Raw genomic sequence first — 21,923 nt, 5'->3', positions numbered from 1 at the left:
CAAGTTTTTTATTTTGATGTATTTTTTATTTATTTATAATACCTATTAATGAATAATAAAATGAATGTACAATGAATAACAAATAGAAACATTTTCTCAGAAATTGCAAATAAATTTCAAAATTACTTACAAAGAAATGGCAAGTAACACGCTGAATTAAATGTGAACTTTTAAAATAGAAAGTCTGAAACGGTATATTTTCTTGGAAAAGAAAACATTTTATAAACTTTTTTTTCTTTTTCTTTTTTTTTTTTTTTGTGTAGTGTAGTGTGACGTCCTAAAAACATAATATTTATTAATCAATAAATTTTTTTTTTTTTTTTTAAATACACAGATATATTTAAAACCTTTTTGGAAAATGTAATTAAGATGATGCTCTCTCAAATGTATCAAAACATTTTTCCATTTATTTATCTATGACACCCTATGTCATTGACCATTTTATATAATAGTATTCATATTTTAAATCATGAAGGCAGACACAAAAGGATTGATGGTTGCAGCTCGATGAGAATTTTTATTTTATTTTTTTTTTTGCTCTATAAGCTATTTAGTAGAATATAATAACAGAATAGATCAGCTTTTGTGAAAGGAAATCACAGTTTTTGACACTTCAGGGTTGTTGGTGCAATTTTACTCAAAAAAGGGCTTCTGTGCATCTCCACAGGATTTCCTGAAAATGTGAATCCCATCATCAACTGCAGTGATTAATGATAAGGCTGAATGCCATCCTTTTTTTGAAGTGCTCTCCTCACATCTGATTCTGAAGGCTTCAAAGTCCTCACTCTTCCTTTTTAATAATAAAGTCAGGTGTAGTCGCTAGGTGTAGTAGCCACTTTCAGACCAGTGAGAAACTGGAAACCTTGATGTTCCCCTTATGATGAAACATGCAGGAAAATGAGGAAAACTCTTTGGCCTGTTCACCTTTTTTAGTGATTTATTTAATAAGACAAAAGGAGTGGAAAGAAGATGGATGGCATAGTTAGTGAAGACATAACATTCAAGATAATTGACTCATTGTCTTGATGGAGATTCTCTGTCCCAATTTAGATCTCCTAATTTGGTTAGCCGCCCAAGGAATATGATATTATTTCGTCACGGACATACTTTGGTCTACGGCTAGATGGATGGGACATCTCACCTCTCTTATTGCACTGGAATGAAGATAAATTCTGTGCATTTAGCCATAGTGATGTTTGGTTGAATTGGACTGCTTAAAGGAAAAAAGTCAATGGCCCATTTTGTGTTGAATTGCTGTCATATGTGGAATTGAGGTTCGGAATTGTCTCATGGATCTTTTCGTCTAGAACCCAACGGCTGCTGTCATCAATCTTAGCAAAGCAGCGAAATAAGCTAAGGGAGGACAATCGGTCTTGCCAAGCTAGAATGTGGTAACAGGCCGGCTAGCTCATCAGTGCGAAAGATGAACAGTCTGGGTGTTACCCGCCGTTACTGTCAGGCGCTAAACCTCTGGAGATGTTTGAGGTGGATTGCTGTCAGCTTGACATGTTAAGACGTCTTTTATTCTATAGTAGTCTCACCTTTGGTTTTAAATGCTCTCTGTGCCAAAGCTATAAATCCAAAAGGGTTAATCATTATGCAGAATGCAAATGCAGTCTATTGAATTTCAGAATTTAAGAAAAGAAAAGTAATATATATTTTAAATCATTGCATTTATTATTTTATGTTATTTTTTCATTAAATTTCAGAATGTAATTTAAGGTAGCTGCAGGGTGAATTTGAAAATTGAACAAGGGTATTGAATATATTAGCATGAAAATAATTAAGGCTTTAATTCAATACAGTAAGTACATTTTAACTAATTAAATTTCAGAATTTGATTTGAGGTAGAAAACATGATTTATTTGAATTCAAAATATATTAGCATACATATAATTAATTATTTAATTCACTACATTTATTATATTTTAACTGATTAAATTCCATAATATGATTTAAGGTAGCAAACAAGGTTGCATCTGAATTTGAATTTAATGAATATATTAGCATACATGTAATTATTGCAATTCATGTATATTCAACATCCTGGTACGCATTCATTCAGTCATCTGTTCATTTTAATTTGTTAAATTTGGTGAAGTTGATATTATTCTAAGGCTATTATTATTGCTATTATTATTATTATTATTATTATCATTTCCCTATGAAGCCACATCGCACAGGGACTTTGTGCAGCTCTACACAGTCAGATAGAGGTCGTGTGTTCAATCCCCTGACTTCAGCGCTATGTTAAATGCTAGAAGGCATTTATTCACGGCTCAGATTGTGCAGAAAAGTTCAAGGAGAGAATGTATGTATGAGGCAGAGAAGCAAAATGTACCTTTCTGTCATCCTTCCTATCTGTAGAATCACACACTTTCCTCCTACAGTATATAGAGCAGAGGAGCTCAGATTGGATAAAACTTTCACACTCTTTTGAAAGGCCAAGGGATTGTAGTTTTGTTATCAGTCAAGTCACTCAGCATTAAGTTTACTGTGATAACAAAAATGCCATGGTAAGGAAGACTGTAGAAGATCTTCTGGTGACTGTTTGCCTTTGTTCTTATTTCATGGCCTCCACCATCACTCTGTAATGGCAGCCGTTCAATGTTTCACTCCTTTCCTTTATCCATCAAAGAAACAGCGTTTGGTGCATTAGGAGTAACTGAATATCAAATGTCTGCACAGCCAGCATGAAAATACTGTAGAGCCTTTAATGTTCGTGAGGTGATATCAAGCACTTTGACACGTGACATAGTTATTTTGATCCTCCGAGATAAAACACTTCTGCTCCCCTTTGATTGTCACGGCTTTTTCATGTTTTTATGTAGGTCTTCAGAGCGCATTAATGGTCACGTGTTCATTACTCAGGCCATATGGGTAATTATTTTTTCAGAATGTTCACCATGGACCCTTGAATCAAAATAACTGCGTGCCACAATATGGAATGTACTGTAGTTTTACATATACAGCACTGCTGTTTTCAACATTAATGATAATAAGGAGAAGAAATCAGCATATGTGATCCTGGACCACAAAACCAGTCTTAAGTTGCATGGGTATATTTGTAGCAATAGCCAAAAATACAGTACATCAAAATTATAGATTTTTCTTTCATGCCAAAAATCATTAGGATATTAAGTAAAGATCACGTTCCATGAAGATATTTTGTAAATGTCCTACTGTAAATATATCAAAACATAATTTTTGGTTAGTAATATGCATTGCTAAGAACTTAATTTGGACAACTTTAAAGGCTTTTTTCTCAACATTTAGATTTTTTTTGCATCCTCAGATTCCAGATTTTCAAATAGTTGTATCTCAGCCAAATATTGTCCTATCCTAACTAACCATACATCAATAAAAATAAAAAATTGAGATTTATGACTGGTTATGATCCTTATGACTGGTAATATGGTCCAGGGTCACATGATTTCTGAAAATCATGTGACACTGTAGACTGGAGTATAGGTGCGTTCACGCCATATCGTAATTACAGTAATTACAAGATACCAACTTTTAAAAAGCATTCATGTCCGTGTAGAACTCTTAGTTACTCATGAACTGGGAGTTTTCAGAGAGTCACGTGTTGTCATCTCGGAATTATGGTAATTACGACATGGTGTGAATGCAGCATAATGATGCTGAAAATTCAGCTTTGCCAACACATGAATAAATTACATTTTAAAATATATTACAACAGAAAACAATCTGTTGTACAGTTTCACAATAATCCTATTTTTGTTATGTATTTTTGATCAAATAAATGCAGCCTTGGTGAGTTGGAGACTTTCAAAAAAGAATCCAAAGAATAAAGAATCTTTCCAAACCCAAACTTTTGAATAAACTGTGTCTCAGATCAACCTGGCCATTAGGCATTTTTCACGTTTCACGTAAGACTGTTGGTAGGCACATTGTGAATAACCCATGAATGTCAATTTAATACATTACAAAAGGCAAAGTGGCTGGTGTTTTGATTAAAACCCAGGACGTTTGTTGCAGTTCTCCCATAAGGCCACTGTGAAGAGTGTCTGCTGGACAGCCCCATCAGTTTGACTGACAGTCCTTCCCAACCAGCCAGCACAAAAAGAAAGCATGAGTGAGCGGGTTGCCAATACCACAGATTACTTCGTTTATCACCAGCAGTCTGATTACACACAGGCCCAGTGCCACAGTGGGCTGAGCCCATTTTTGGACTCACATTAAATGAATGGGATGTCCTGTGATTGTCAAGAATGCTGAGATACATAGTGGCTTTTTAGGTCAACTTTAGATTTGAGGGCAAACCAAGGGCAACATACAACCATTGACATTTTGAATGGTATCTTTTGGGGACATGTACCGACAATCATGTATTTTTTGAAAGCTTGAGAACTGCTGATTGCATATTTGTATCAGTTTTCTTATGTAGAGGGACATTATCGAGGCGAGTGTCTGTGTGTGCCTGAATGTGTGTGTGAGTGTTTTGGGTCAGTATCTACAGTAACATTGATTTTTGTGTGACCTTGGGTCTAGTAGAGGGATTGATTGCACTCTGTTGGGTGTTTTTGAATTCATATGTAGGCTATATACTTTTGCTAGTTTGTCTATATACTGTCCACACTAGGAACCAGTTTTGTGCCATTCAAAATGGAATTGAAAAAGTAATTAACAGTAATTGAAGTAATAAACAGAATTCAGAAAATAGAAAATTAAAATGAATTCAAATTCCTGTATATATATATATATATGTATGTGTGTGCGCACACACACACACACACGAGACTAATTAATGTTAACTAATATCACAGTGAGATTAATTTACACCTACACATTACAGTTTGATAAATATTTCTACATGTGTGTTGTACTATATTACTATTGGTTTGTCTCCCTGATTATTCATAATGATTGTTTTCTCCTTCCTGACAAAACATACAAGATCAGGAAGCTTTTTGTTCCTACTTATGTCACAAATTTATTCTGAATACAACAGATGGTCCTTCTTTGTCTTGTTTATCCTCTCTTCTGCTGATGGTATCAGGTAATATATCTCTTCTTATACCTGCTGCTCCCTTGTCCTCAATGGTAGCATTCTTCAGCAGCAACTCTTGACCACAACAGCGGCTCAGTCAAATTCATCTGATACCAGTGCCTAAAAACAGCCCCACACAGAAGAAGAGAGTGACAGAGCCTTAAGACATCTCTCTGTCCTCCTCTCATATCTAGTCTCTCTCTGTCACCGACCCTCAGGGTGGCCAGCTCAGCCAAGCCATGCCAAAATATTGTTCTTCTTGACGAGATGGCCTTGTCAGCCTCTCACTCGTTATGTCTGTCAAAGTCAGTTCCTTTGAGTGTGTACGGGACCTTCAGCAGTTAAACTGTGAATTTCGCTTCCACTGACCTTGTTGAAACCGGCTAGAGTGCAGCACTTGAGTCTGTGCAATCAAATTAAAATCGATATTGTGATGTGGCCTTGTGTTTTATTAAGTGTAAACAGCTGTGCTTTAACAAATATATACATTGATATATATATATATACACTGAGTGCTTTAAGGCGGGCTCGATTTTCACTATAAATATGGTGTTGAACTTCCCACAAACTCCATTTCAGCAGGTGCAATGAGTTCACATTCTGTTGCACACATTTTCATCATTACAAACAGTTTTGCAAAATTTTTAATAGAAGTCTAATGCACAAACAGTGTTCCAAGATTTAGACAGACTGGCAGTCTGTTTATTTAGAGATCGTTTCAGCTGCTATTTCAGCGGATATCAGAAGGTGGCAACAAGTGGCTGTCTTCAATGAGTGGATCATTTGAATCATTCACTGAAAATGAAAAAAAAAAAAATCTAAATCAAATCAAGTGTGTATGAGTGAGTCATTGAATTTTTAATTCAATAGATTTGTCCAAGAATGGTCTTTATGAATGGCTCACTGATTAAACAAATAAATATACATTTTATTATTATAAATGTAAATGAAACTTAAATTTTCTTATATGTGTTGTTATATGATATATATGTTGTTTACTGTTATATAAAATATAAATAGTATTGAAATATTTAATTTAAATATATTAAATTACTTAATATCACACCCTGCTGAACATAAAAAGCTGCTGTTTCAATGTGAATTGTCACCGTCATGTTTAATGAATGTTAAACGTTTATCATACTGCTTTTTATATTGCAGTCACAATGTTTGACAAATTGTCAAATTTTTTATAAGCTTACTTGAGGCTTACAAAATCAGAATATTGTCAATTCAAAAACAATATATAAGATTTTTTATATTTCTTACAGCTCAAATACAGACAGAGTGAGAAGAAGAAAGAGGTTGTTCTGTTGCAGTTTTAGAAGAGTGATAATAAGACCCTGAGCTGTTTTAATGTCACTGTCACCTCCAGGCTGAAGAGAAGCCACATCCACGTCTGCAGGCAGGTAATGAGCTCCTCAAAGATGCACCAGCGTCTGCGAAAGTGAGAAATCAGAGATAAAGGGACAGGGGTAAGAGAGGAGAATAGAAAGAACCAGTGACAGGGGAAAAGAGAGTGTGGAAATCAAATTAGAGGTGAAACGAGAGGTAGACAGCTGGAGAAGATGACTTACTTTATGTAGACTAAAGCAGCACTACTGAGACAGAGAGAGATAAAAACAATGAAGACAAGAGAGGGAGGGGGAAACAGGAAAAAGACAAAACAACTAGAAAAATGCAAAGTTTTCCACTCGCACATCACACTGGGAGAGCCTGAATAATAGCCTGCCAGCGAGTTATAATCTGTCATTGCAACAACTCATATGGATATCCAGCGGCAGGTAGATTGTTATTGAATGCACTGCCTGTGAAATTCTCCAGTGAGATGTTAGGTGGTCAGGCGCAGCGAGAGAGAGAGAGAACAGACTTTACAGCCCACTGCGTTCACATGTCCATTTCTGCAGCGCCAGAACTTGACAGCAATGGCACTGGCCCCGTGCCCTTAAAAAGCGGAGTCAGCGACCTCAGACTGAAGCAGAGACTGAAGCCATGTGTGTGTTTGATGTATAGAGCATGTAGAGCAATGTACTGTGAGAATAAAGAGGGACGTCTGCACACAGAGACCCTACTGCTGTTACACCGACCTTGGCCACTCACACGGCATCAGTACAACAGAGTCAAAAAAAATGGCACAGGTTTAGCAGTAGTGATGCACAAAATGTACAGAAAAATAAAGAGACTAAAAGTATTGGAGGCAATATCCAGCTGCTTTTGGGGTTCATTTAGGTTCATTAAAGTTGTCACGATCCTAAAGGCAGATTTATTTTTATCCCAAAAGAGGTTTATTGTGCTATTTTTGTTTTAAAACATATTTTCTTATATCCATATGCTTAACAATATTTTGCAAAAAGAAACATCTGGCGTCGTTAAAAGTTAAAATCAGCATTAAAAATTACATCAAATTAGCACCTACTTGCAAGACAGAAAACTTGCTTTGCTTTAATTTCCAGCACACTTTCTGCAAACTATAGCACTAGTAAAGAAAATCATGTCATTGTCTCATTGAAATGATATACAGTCTATAGCCTTGTCAGCTTTGCTAAATAATTCAGACAGACAAATAATAAATAAGTAAATAAATAAATAGAAGCACAATTTGAGGTGTACTATGACAGAATTTAAGATTATATTGTGTCATCATTATTATTACCTCAAATACTGTATGTTTCAAATAAAAAGGCCTGTTTCTAACTGAAATGAGCGTGAGAGATAATTTAATCATCCAATTAAATTAATCCCGAGGTTCATCCATTAGGTTAATCCAAAAATAATTACTCACCCTTATGCTATTCCAAACCTTTATGCTTGCCTTTGTTCTGTGAAACGTTTATTTAAAAAAATGTCTTAGTGTTGTTTTGTCTACACAGTGAAAGCCAGTGGGATCCAATGTTGTTTGCGACAAAAACAATTGCAACTTTCTTTAAAGTCTCTTTTTGTGTGAAGAATGCAATTTTTCAAATGACATAAGGGAGAGTAAATGATGAAAGAATTTTCAGTTTGGGGTCCTTTTAAATCAAGCTAGACAGACAAGGCCAAGAAGCATGTAACATTAAAGGTGCTGATGAGCGATCTCAGCTGAGTGATGGTATTTTATCTGTGATATTCACCCAAAATAATGACTTACAGCATGCCCGCTTTGTTATTATTTCTTAATGAGGTTATTATTCCCTCATAATTAGCTAAATGATCAAAGTGGCTCATTAATGTTAATTAGCTGTCCTTCAAGTTGTTTTTATTAAAAGCGCCATTCTAAACCCACGTTCGGACAGGACTGAATTTCATCTGATCTGACTAGATTTACTAGCGTGGTGTTCAAAGTGAATCAGGGTCCCATACGTCACATGCAGATATGAATGCAGGTGGCCGTCTAGGCCCATTTCAAACAGGGACAGATCAATCTGCTTTTCCTCTGTGTCATCCCTCTGGCTGCCTGGACTTGTCAAGTTTTACTTCAAAGTAAATCACGTAGGCCACTTGAGAATGGTTTTATGGCTTGTACTAAATGTCTTTGTGCTTAGCAATGCATTTGTGTAATGCTTGTCAAAGAATACGGATGTTCTGAACAGTTTTAAGAGGCTCTGGCATATAGTCAGACGGTGAAGTGTAGGGTTGTATGCCATTCAAAACTGAACTGAGAATATTTTTTAAATTCCAGTTTAAGTTTGAATATCAACACCATCTTTGAATGTACGCTTGACAGACCTTGTTTAAAGAAATCATTCTATTATGCTGCTTTGGTGCTCAAACATTTCTTATTATTTTTCATGTTGAAAACAGTTGTGCTGCGTAATGTAACCGCGATACATCAGGATTGTAGAAATGAATGAAATAGAAATATTTTGTAACATTATAAATATCTTTACTGTCACTTTTGATCAATTTAATGCATCCTTGCTGAATAAAAGTTTTAATTTCTTTAAAAAAGTATTACTGAACCAATAAAAACATTTTCATTACTTGAAAAAAAATAACTTTATCCAAAATAAAATAAAATACTTATTTTCTTTCAGCTAGTTGCCAAGGGAAAATACTTATTTATTTATTTTTTTTAAATATATATTTAACATATTAAAATTGACAAAATTACTAAAACTTTAACTAAAATTAAAATGAAAACAGAACATGTAAAAATAAACTTAATAAATAATTAAATAATGAATGGATGGATGGATAGATAGCATTGATACGATCATACACTGTTACACTGTTCATGACTATACTTAGGTTAATGTATATTGCTGTGACCTCATTTGTAAGCGCTCCATCTTTTAAATGATTCCACTGGTTCTAATTAACAGCAACTGTCCACAGTCTGTTAGACACAGCCTAACACTTTCATTTGTCTGCGTGTCTTGAATTGCCCATCACAAACTTGTTTGTCACAGCTCCTGACTTTTGCAAAGTAATATGATGACCAGAATTCCCATCAGGATGGGCGACCAGCCGTGGCACACTTTTAGTTGCTGCGCCATGGGTCACGGCCATCAACTGCACATGTCCTATGTGAAAAATACCGTCATACTTTCATTTATGCAGGAACACACAAGAGGCTGAATCTTGGTTCTTTTTAGAAATGGTCGCAGTGCTATTACCACCAGACCTGGTGAGCGCATGTTTATTGAGATGAGAAACAGTTGCATGATGGATCCATTATCAGTGACCTTCTATAGCACTAGAGGTCTCAGTTGTGTTGTTCATTAGAGGACGGATATATATTTAATAGCCCTCACCCATAAGAAACTCGCTGAGGGATAAGGGTTGAGCAAATAAAGACAGCAAGGTCATTGTAGAACATTGTAAATGTGCTTCTCTGTGAGAGAAACTTGGAGAATGCGTAGACAGAGCACTTGGAAACAATATTCTTTCTAATTTATGTAATGAAGTAAAACCTATTTCTGTCATGCAGGCTTTCGAATGCCTTTGTCATAAACACCCCACATATTGAGAAATAGAGCATGAAGTAACATATGGCATAAAAAGATTCACATTCTCATGCATAGAGGACTGAAAACATGTTGAATGTCATGACAACGGCACTTGAGTTTACCAGTCGCCCACGTTTACATTAATGCAACTGCCGGTCTGAGCATTTAACACATATGCAAAAGGAGACACTAGTTATGATACTCCATTACATTATGTTGTCCTTTCTTAATGTTGTTTTGAAACTATTTTTGCTGTGTGCTATACAAATAAATCTGAATGGAACTAAATTAATTACTAGTGATTGTATCTTTAACACATGAGCCATTTTGGAGAGATTATTGTGGATTATTTCTTTCCTTCTTTATTTCTTTATTCATTTTATACTTTTACACAGTTGTATGGCTGCTAACTTGGATATTTCCAGTGCATTAAAAAAAAAAAAAAAATTAATAAAAATAACTTAAGAAGAAGAAGAAGAAGAAAGAATATATGTATATATATTAATAATTTATCAATATTGGTAAATATTTATTGTGCATGTTCATTCCCCCTATTTTTTACATTTAGATTACTTTCGCCATGAAGTAATGCTTGCCTGATCTTCAAAAGCACCACTGCTTTCATAACACTGTTAAATTTAATCTGAATCTCAAAATGAACATTAGTTTTTCATAATGTACATTTAAATGATGTGATGTCTATGATCACTAACAATTCAAACAAGCATATTTATTTATTTAGGCAATTTTAAAAATATTTATATCAGCCATTTACTGGTTTTCAGCCATAACAATTAATAAAAATAAATAATAATAATAAATAATAATTACTAATTTTTCTTTCCTGAATCTCATTTACTTGCACACATCCAAACATATTGACTATATTTATACTGCGTTCACGCCATATCGTAATTACCGTAATTTTGAGATGACAACACGTGACGTGCTTTTCTATGGCAACACTATCAACGCCTAAACAGAGCCTGCGGTGGTCAGGTGGTACAGCGGCCACGAGGTACAAGTCATAGCTCTCTGAAAACTCCCAGTTCACAAGTTGTAATTACGAGTTCTACGAGGACGTGAACGCTTTCTACAAGTTGGAATCTCATAATTACAGGAATTGCGATATGGCGTGAACGCACCTCTATTTCAGAAATGTTGATTGTTTGAACTTTTTCTGGGAACTCTAGATCTCTTGAAGACTTTTAGCCCTGATGATGCAAATGTTTCAGCCAAAAAAAAGGTAAACACTTTATAACTTTTAAATCAAGATCGCAAGAAAAATTCTCAAGTAAACAAAAGACCAAAAAAAGTATTGCATGGCCTCTATGGGTTTCTGTATGTTTGGAAGTCATTATTTTTTTTCAACTCCCTGTTGTGTCACTATAATATCTCTGTACTGCAAATTAATCTTTGCTGCGTATTTCCACAAACAAGATTTCTCACAGCTTCAGTCCACACTGAAACTCAAAGCACAGGTAGATGGGCTCCTATTGAAACACAGCTCATTCGTGAAGCTCTGATTCAAGACATCTCTTTCCAGAGTTTGCCTTCTGTATGGTTGCAACATTGCTGAGAACTGTACAGCTGTCAAATCACAGGTGAATGATGCAGAATGAATATTCCCCCGGTCACACATCTGCAGTTCTGGATTATGATAGAAGACATGCAGTTCTTCATTTGCCACCATGCCAAAAAATGTGAATACTAATGTGCTGCGTGTGCAAATGTGTACACACACACACACACACAGGTTTGACGACACTGACCTTCATCTCCTCTGGGCAAGGTAGATGGTAGACAGCCATTTATCTTTTATTCATTCTGCCATTTCTAAGGAAGGAAGCTTTCCTGCCACAATGGCTTGTCAAATAGAGGCCATTTTGTGATGTGTGGCACACTATGGCTGATGAGCACACATACACACACCAGGCTCAGACACATATATATTCATATATCTCAGTATATCACACACACATTGCAGTTAGTGGTGCAGTCATGTGGAGATGAGCTGTGACTGACTTGACATCTGTCAGTGAAACTAGTCTGACAGTCTTTAAAACCAGCTGCTTTTCCTTCAACCTCCTTCTTTCTCCCTCTCTAGCTTTCATTTCTGCTTCTGCCTTTCATTATCCATCTCTCATGCTCCAAAAACAACATCGGTATTCTCACAAGAAGCCACACTGCACCACCTGAGCTACATATAATGACAAAAACAGCTCAAATATTGTCAAATGCTTTTTGACAAGACTTCCCAGCCGTTGTTTCCAGCAACTGTTTCAAGTCCCTAACACCTTTCACTGACACGATTTCTAGAATAATGCACAGAGGCTGTCCTCCTCTGCCATGTTTGCGTAACACCGAGCGTTTTTATTTTTCTGCAGCCCATTAGCATTGTCACAACAGCAGTGTAGTCTTTTGTCATTTTTGATCAGCATAACGATTCAGCTGTTTCAGCCGATTCAACAAATACAATTTTTATCATCAAATGTATGAATTTTGTTCATCTAAAATTAAACAGAACTTAATAACATAGCATAGTTACGCTAATGGGTTGCAGCAAGTAACTGTCTTCATGAGTGAGTCACTGAATTGTTCATTCAAAGGATTCATTTGAAACGCTGATTCATTCAGAAATGAAAACACGTGACTGTAACGTCGATGCATTCAGAATGAGCAACTTTTGTTTGGAGCCATGCAGCTGTTCTGTTGAGGCTTTGTTTGTAGCTATTTGCATTTGTGGGAAAAAATCATACAAGGTAACTGGCTTAATATTAACTTGAAATATATTAAACTGTTGTATGAAATATATGACTGCCATTTGTTTTATATAAATATCAGTACAGCTGTTGTTGGACCACAGGTAGTCACAGTCGTGCCGATGTTCATAAAAAATAAAAATAAAAATAAAAATAAAAACATTGGGAAAAAAATAGCACTTTTACACTATATTTGTATTATTTATTGGAATCATTCATCATTGAAACCCTGTTTCCGAAAAGCCAAATTAAAATGTTTCTTAAGATAAATTATAAATAAACCTATAATGCGCTGTGTGTGTGTGTGTGTGTGTGTGTGTGTGTGTGTGTGTGTGTGTGTTAAAAAGCAGAGATTCAATGTTTTTAATGTTTACAGTCAAGAATACAGTTCTGTTGAGGATCAGTATTGACATCTATTTAGAGTTCATTGTCATTTTTCATCCCTGCATCTAGTAAAACATAGTGCTAACAATGCCAAGGTCTAGGGTTTGATTCCTAGAGAATGCATAATGATAAAACACATACCTTGAATGCATTATAATACATTAATTGGTGAAATTGCCTGCCAAATGTAGAAATACCAATGCCTTTTGAAATCTTCAAGTTCTTCCAATTCTTCTTGTGAGATCCACAAAATCTGCAAATTCTCATCATTTATTTTCATGACAGACCTGTTAGATTCCTCATATGGCCATTTTTGAAAAGGGTTCCATATTGCCACACTATTGATGAATTAGTAATGCTGCAGAACAGCAAATTCATCTCCATATACACTGATCTGACCATCATTTCTCTCCCACTCTTCACAGATGATAACTGTCGTCTGGGAGATTATAAAAAATTGAAGACCAAGATGTTGGACTTACACGCTCAGAGGTACTTGACCCCCGGTAACCATGGCAGCCACGAGAACGATATGGCAACTAGGAAGCATCTGGTGGACATGATGTTCAAGCGCTTTGACGCAGATGGTAATGGAAGAGTTGACAGCAGTGAGCTCTCACAGGTGAGAATGAACAAGAGTGTGACTAAATCAATCTCTTTCTTTTCTTTCACCTGTTTAATTGACGTTGCAATTAGGTGAAATTTTTTGACCATGTGTCTGTCATTATGATTTTATCTAAATAACCAATTTCAAACCAACTGAAGAGGTCAATTTATAGATAAAAGAGAAAAACAGAGATGTTGCAGAGTTAAACAGTAAGGATGGATTGGGGCCGGAATGTTCTGGGCCTGTTGAGTGAGCCTTTGGTGCCTTTGCTGCATTAATCTTTCATAGATGTTTTTATAACTTGCAAATGAAACCATTTGGATGTTTATGATATATTGAACATTGAGTGCTTTGCATACATGTTCTTAAACCAATTATGCTTTATATGCCAACAATGTACGTGATCATGTAAACGTATAAAATAATTTTCCTTTATTAATGTTCCAGCTTGATTTTTGCCCATTACTCCGATTTCGCCCCAGCATGTAAACACCTTAATCTGAGTTCTGTTGGTTTATTGAAGTGTGCATGTGTAATATTTCACAGGAAAGTGTGCTTATGGCAGATGTAAGTCCATCCAGTCACAATATATCTCAAACTCTGACTTTGACCCAAAAATTATAAAAAATGTGCTCATCTTGTGCCACCACAAGACATTAGTACAGTCATAGAAACTTCAAGAGGTGAATGAGTCTGTGCAAGTTTCCGTCTGACATTTTGAAATATTCTGTGGTTTTTAATGCTTTATTTAACATCACTGCTTACAAAACACATAGAATACATGGCTGCTTATGTTTTATTGTTACCACCAGGGAATTGACACATTTTTAATATGGTCCTGTAAATTAGGTTTACTTGTATTGCCAGGTTATTGATTTGAATGCAAATGGGTAAATTGGGTTTACTTTAGCAAACTGATTTTTGGCATTTATCAGCGTATTGGTGTGCATGTACTGAAAGTGTGCTGATTTTTGCGTGCTAAATTAAATATGTTTCCAAGGAAACATCTACCTGCTCACATATAGATAGGTTTTACTGAAAATAAAACATAAAAAAGAGACGAAAGGGGAAACATGTAACTAATATGGGTTTATGAGTGTACAGAATAAATATAAACCTGTTTGGCTTTCTTTCTTCTTTGGAACACATTATAGTCTTTGGATATTGTTAAGAATGCTGGGAACTAGACAGTCTTGGTTGCAGTATTTTATGAACAAAAAAAACTAAACAAAAAATACAATGAAAGTCAACGGGAACTGAAACTATTTGGTTATCTTCAAAAAATCTTCTGTTTAATCTCATACTGGTTTGGAATGAGTAAATAGTGAGTAAATCAATACAGAATTTTCATTTGTGGGTGGACATTTCCTTTAACATTTTAAGTTAAAAGTCCAGTTTAAGTTAAGTCCAATCAGAGCCATTGTTCAAATTCATGTTGTTTTGTTTACAGTTATATGGTATCTGATGCTTGAATCTGATTTATTGAGAGAATGGCTGGGGATCACTTTTAGCCATGTTTCATTGCATTAATTTGAAAACCGTAATGAGCAGGCGAGCTTGTCTCCTTTTTTAATAACTGGCTCATAGACTGATCCCAGGTCAGCTGTGCTTTATCTTGTCCTGCGGCAGAAAGATTACACCTGTCCATAGAGATACGGTGCACAGCAAAATGAGCAAAATATGAATTTATTCATATTTCTCCAGAGAGAAAACTCTGTACGCACTTTCACTCTCGGTTACAGGCGTGAGCCATTTCAATTTCATTGTGCAATATTTTCATGTCATTTGCATATTTCTTCATTCTCAGTGGAAGAAGAATAGATCTCTTTTCATGCATGGCAGATCGAAGACAATGTAAAAAGTGAAAATTCTGACCGGCCCTGAATACAAAAGCCTGGCCTTTTGACATGAAGCTAGCGCAGGTCGAAGAGGTGATAGAGAAAATGGGAACACAGTGAAATGCCTTCCAGCTAAATCAAAACATTCTGTTCTAATAAAGCAATTAAACTCCATTAGTATTCAGCTCAAGTATATCTTCTGGTAAACCTGAAATGATCTTCATGCAGAAAGTGAAGGGACAGTCCACAAACCCTTTCTGACTTAAAGAATTTTTTATTTTTATTTAATTTTTTTTTTTTTACACCCATTGATGTCATATCACATTTAGTAATGTATTTATATTAAAATAATGTTCTTAATACATTTTGTACCATGCTGGAAAGTGCTTAAAGCTAAATGATTTTCAATGTAGTAGTTCACCCAAAAATGTAGAATGTAGATGAGTTTGTTTCTTCTTCAGAATAGATTTGGAGAAATTTAGCATTACATCACTTGCTCATCAGTGAATCTTCTGCAGTGAATCTACAAGTAATCTACACAACTCCAATCCACCAATTAATGTCTTGTGAAGTGAAAAGCTTCGTGTTTGCAAGGAACAACTTCATCATTAAGACATTTTTAATGACTCATATTTTGAGCAATGGTTTAAAAGTTAAAACAACGTTGCTTTTGTTTCTTACAAACATGCAGCTTTTTACTTCACAAGACATAAATTGATGGACTCAAGTGGTTTGGATTATTTAGAGTCAGGTGATCTATTCCTTTAATACAAGATAAATGCCAAGCCTTAAAATACATAGTACAAAATATTACATATTTGAATAAAATGATCCAAAATCATCCTAGTGAAAAATAAATATATTCATAATTATATACACTCTAAAAAATGCTGGGTTAAATACAACCCAGCGCTGGGTTAAATATGGACAAACCCAGCAGTTGGGTTACTGCCCAGAAGGCTGGGTTAAACATTTATCCCAACTGTTGGTTGTAAACAAACCAGCATGTGTTCTGTCCAATATTTACCCAGCACTGTGTTGTATTTAACCCAGCATTTTTTAGAGTGTACATTTACATATTGTAAATAATAATATAAAAATACCTTGCAATTGTAATTTTGGTATACTAAACTGGTATACCTAAAGTCTTCTAAACTGGAACAACTAATTTTGTACTTAATGCACTTTATTATAGTGCTGAGGTCCACCTAAAGATATAATATGCTAAATACAAATGCTAAAATGGAACTATTGCAAGTATGCTTTAGATACACTTTAACTACCTTGCATTTAAAGACCAATATTATTCAAAGATCATACAATCCTCATCAATAGTGACATTAAAACACATTTTAGGCTTAATATTAAGAAATGTGAATTGTGCCCAAGTAATACTCCCAATAAAGTTTAATTATTATTTGTATATCGGTAAGTCTCAAGCGATATGTCAGTAAATATGTCAATACATTTGAACTATACTTTGTATGAAATAAATGTATTTTAAATATATTACTTTTTACTAGTGCGTATTTGGATGCTTAAGATAGACTTTAAAATGTGTGCAGCACTGCATTATCAAACTGCAAAGAAATGATGCTCAAACTTCACTTTTCCAAGCCAATTTTGTGTTAGACGTGTAAGAATTAAGCACGTGCCTAAAGCTGTTCTGAGGTTTCATTTAGCACGGTGGATCAGTTGTGTAGAGTCATTCATTATGGAAAACTTTTCTGACATCCCCTGTAGCATGTAGATCAGAGTGGTACATTGACAAATTTCAGCATTTGAAAGTTTGCTTGCATGCTTGCTTGCTTGCATGTTTGTTTTATCTTCGAAATAAATGTAAATCAAAACTGAATAGCAAAAGAGGTCAAAGTGAAGGTTGCCAGTCAGTTTCTGAGCTGGTATCAAGTCTCTATAAGAGGATTAGAGTTTGCAACAGATAATAAAAGGGCAGGATTGAATCTGAACACACAGGTCTGGTTTTAGTAATAATAAAGGTTAGTTCGGGTCAATCTTAGCACTGGCTATGAAAAAGCTTTCAGGAGATGGTCCTAAGATCATGTTATATTATGTGGAGTTCTTATCATTTTCAGTAATGTTTTGAATCCATTGGACACCAATGAGAAAAGTTAAGTATGATTGTTCGTATGCATATGCTAAAGGCATTTTCAAAATCTTAACTGTAATCCACAGTGAATCTAACCCCTAACATTCATTATAAACAATCCTTCCAGCTTTCTTTCACTATCTGTAATTACCATCAGATATTTCTGGCATGGATGAATGTATGATAGAACGTTTTACAGTAATCCCTCATGTTTTCCAGCATAAGGCTGTTATAAAATCTTGCTCAGTTCTGGATGTTTGCCAGCTGACAGGATTCACAATGTCTGATGCAGATAGGAATCACATCTTTAATTATTCAGAATGGTGCACTAGAGCAGTGATTTTGCTTCAGGATGGAGATTTTACATCAGACGTCATGTGGCGACCCAAGACGGCACCAAAATTGTGTAAACAAACATGCCCTTAAATTCAAACATCAACTTTTATTAGTATTACCATGAGCTACATTCAGTGCACACAACACATTTGCTTTGTTAAAGCATCATATAGTAGGTTCTGCTTTGAATTTAATGATCTTTAATCTTGTTGTCGTGCAGGTCATCAAGCAGGAAGGTCTGAGCAGGACGGCATCAGAGTGCACTCTATTCGATCTGTTCAAATATAACGACGTCAACGATGACGAACACCTAACCAGAGAGGAGTTCTACACAGCTTTTGGTGAGTGTTGGGTTTTGATGAAGTGATGCATAAGTCTTGGAAGTGAACAAAGCTGGGAGAAATTTTCAGCTGCATAATTAGCACCATCAGGGCTGGATGCGCCTTTAGTAACTGTGACATGTATTTTCAGTGTCATTTGTTAATAGCACAATGGATAATTGCAGTATTTTAATGAAGAAACTGAGCACAATTTCAGTCTCGGTTACAGGCGTGAGCATTTTTAATTTCATTGTGCAATATTTATTATGTCATTTGGATATTTGTTCATTCTCAGTGGAAGCAGAATAGTCTCTTTTTCATTAGGAATGGGACTTTTGAGGAAGTTAATGATTCTAGTTCTGCTTCTGATTGGACATGATGAAAGTAATGACTTGCAGTTCAGTGCGTAAGTTGAGAACCATGGATTAAAGGAATGGTTCACCCAAATATGATATTTTGCTGTTAATTATATCCTCAGGCCATATAAAATATAGGTGACTTTTTTTTCTTTAGTAGAACACTAAAGGTGATTTTTAGCTGAACCTATAATCCTTGGTGATTCATAAAATGCAAGTCAATGGGTTCCATCCCTTTAAGAGTCAAAAAAGTAGGTACAGGAACCATGAAATTATTACTCGCATCTCCTGATGATATTGGGATCTTTCAAAGGAAATCGGCTAAACAGCAATTTTTCAATTTCACATTTTTGGATGAACAATTCCTTTCATTTTTCACAATTCAAACTGTGCTGGTCATAATGTATGTCTGTTGTTGCATGCAACTACCAAGGGCTACTCTGTTTCATGTGTTTGTACTATTTTGCAGCACCCTGTCTTTTTCTCCCATTATATTTAAATAGTCAGTAGTGGCGTAGTGCCACTAGTGGGTCGAGATTTGACCAGTTAGCATAGTCTAGTTATCTAGATGTAACTACACCCTCTGGATGCAAAAACATCTTTCTGCATTGACGTCCATTCCAAAGTAGCCATCTACTCTTGCAATGTGTTTTTCATTATTTGTTTCTTTTTTTTTTTTAAACGACATATAAATTGCACATTTCATTATATTATAGTAGATTTTTTACCAGTTATTTTGAAGGTCTCCTAAAAATATGAAACAGACTTTAACATTTTCCGTCTGCACAGGTGGAAAAATGCAGGCATTAAATAACTGTGAACAGAACCAAAGATCATGAAATTCAAGTTCCAGTAAAAAATTGCTATATCTTATCCAGAACTGGTTCTTGGATCCCAGCCCTGCTCTTCATGGCAAGTTCAGACTATTGGCATGTCATGTAATGAAGTTACATTTCTCCATTAGTCTATTCTACAGGGTCAGCGGCCTCTGAAATCGACTGTGACTCTGACAACCCACTGTTAGAAAGTCAGATCCTGCGGTCACTGTAAAGGTGAATGGATCCTAATTAAGCTCTAATTGAAGTCTACACTCATATTTTTCAGTAAGCCACTGAACAGTGACGGCGTGAGTAAGATTTTCCTCTTTCGTGCACTCATTAACGGATTTGCTGAAGAGAAACTGAGGCACACTAATTAACTGCATGACTCAAGATGCAAGTAACATTTGTTATAGAGAATTTGTGTCAGCCTGGAAACTAAGTTATATTGCTAAAGTAGATGAATGCCCAGACTCAATGGATTGCCTATAGGGATCAAGCCAATAAAAGATGTTTTATGCTGAAGAGGTGGACATGGCTGAGCTCACTGAGCTGAGACAGTCCACTGGTTAGCTTTATTTTTTAATGTTAATGTTTTTAAAGTTTTTTTTATGCTTCCGAAGGCTGCATTCATTAAATAAAAAAAAATACAGTTAATACAATAATATTTTGAAACAGTATTACGATTTAAAATAACTGTTTAATAACTATTTTGATATATTTTAATGTCATTTACTCCAGTCTTGTGCATCGTGTGCATCGTATCCCAAAACACTGAACAATATTGTATATTTTTTTTATATAGAAACAAACATTTAATAAATAAATAAATCAAAATATAGAAATCCATTAATAACTAAGGTCATATTTTCTTATTTAGTGCTTTTGCTCCTGTATTCTATTTCTAGGCTCTTTGTAGAAATATTTTATGGAATTTCTATCCCAATAGAGAATAAATTAGTGTTCCCAATATAGATAAAAGCCTTGCATTCTTGGTAATAAAATACAAACTCCTTATGGAAGGCTAAGACATCCCTTATGTCACAAGAAAGGACACATATTGAAAGATTCTGAGTAAAAGTAAAGCTTGCAGGCTAAATGAGGAAAATAGCAATGTGTTCCAACCTTTTACACTAACGTTCAACATGTCTGCTCTGTCTCATTTTCCTTTTTAGTCTCATCTTCCTCTGACATTTCAATTTGACTCAATTTGCACTGACATTCAGCAAGGGCCGACACTTTTAACGTGTGGTTCTAGAAGGGATAAAAAAAGAGACAATAATGCTCTCGCAATGGAAGCCTTTTTGCTAGAATCCCACTGTTATACACTGGGTTTTTGAGAAAAAAAGCAGCTTTTCAGACAGGAAGTAGAAGGTTTTGGAATGAAAATGGCAGCCTCAGTCTGCCCCTGTGCCCTTTCACCGATCTCAGCAGGAGTTTAGGCGAGATGGGAACAGCCCTACAGGCAAAGAAAAAAGAATTGTATTGCTACTTTCACTTTTCTTTTAAACTTAAAGATAAAAAGATAACAAGACATTTTGTCAGACGCCTTCAGAGAGCACCTTCACACTGTCTCTATTCAGTTCCTGACACTTTGAACAAATGTTTTCTTTAAAAGTTTGAAGAATACTACTTTATAAACAGCGCATGTTTGTTGTACCAACAGCACTAGGTTTCATGCTGTGAGCTGCTGCTTTGCCACAGAGTGTGTGAATATGTGCATTTGTTTAGTCGGTTCGACCTTCAGTGTGCAATTTACCCAGAGATATAAGCTTCTCACATTCACCTGATCCTGACTTGTTTTTCCATGGCATGGGCGCTTGTCAGTAAGTTTTCTCAGTCATTGATCCTGTTCAGGGGCATTCATACTGACAGCGATTTGCAGCATCGAAGCAACTCCAAAAAATGTTGAGCTGAGAAAAGTGTACTATTATGCAAATAAGCATTGATGCAATGTGGCAACTTTTGATTGGAGTAAAGGCAGTGATCTGTCTTCTGTGACATACTATAGTCAAGTGTAGACAAGATGGAGAGGTTAATGTTACTGTGAGCAATCTCACCATTCTGTGTAATTTGCCTCAGCCCACATACAGCGATATAATACAAAATAATGCAAATTAACTATATGAGAGATTGCTGGTATTCTGAGCGAGTTTGATTCATGCATTGACTCATTAATCTTGTTCAAGATATTGTGTATTATATTATGCATTGCAATTCATACACAAACACTTTGCCTGCAGCCAAAAAAACTGATTAATTGCAATAATAATGTCTTTTACAGTCAAATAAAAATAAAAATAAAAACTGTGGCCAATTATGCAGCCCATCAATAATGTATTACAAAAATCGAGCAGCTATGTTCCTGCATCGTTCATTGTGACATTTGATCTGACTTTGTCTGTGTTGTAAGATATTGTGATCAGAGATTTGCAGCTGATAATCTGTAAATA

The 21,923-nt window shown here is 35.3% G+C and overlaps 1 protein-coding gene across 4 annotated transcripts in view; it reads left to right on the top strand.

Annotated features, from left to right (window-relative positions):
- The window catches only part of fstl5 (follistatin-like 5), a 124,457-nt gene that overhangs the window by 50,592 nt on the left and 51,942 nt on the right, over positions 1-21,923 (top strand). For 3 of the 4 annotated variants that reach the window (XM_058798067.1, XM_058798066.1, XM_058798065.1), the window contains exons 5-6: positions 13,514-13,710; positions 18,197-18,317. In XM_058798067.1, the coding sequence (XP_058654050.1) occupies positions 13,514-13,710; positions 18,197-18,317 (318 nt within the window). Of the gene's footprint in view, positions 1-6,318; positions 6,424-13,513; positions 13,711-18,196; positions 18,318-21,923 lie in introns of those variants that run through there. The other variant, XM_058798068.1, reaches the window with a different exon arrangement.

The sequence above is a fragment of the Onychostoma macrolepis genome, chromosome 14 (assembly GCF_012432095.1).
Source record: "Onychostoma macrolepis isolate SWU-2019 chromosome 14, ASM1243209v1, whole genome shotgun sequence".
Lineage (NCBI taxonomy): Eukaryota > Metazoa > Chordata > Actinopteri > Cypriniformes > Cyprinidae > Onychostoma > Onychostoma macrolepis.
Note: the sequence above shows the minus strand (reverse complement) of the source record. Positions and strands in the feature narration are given on the sequence as shown.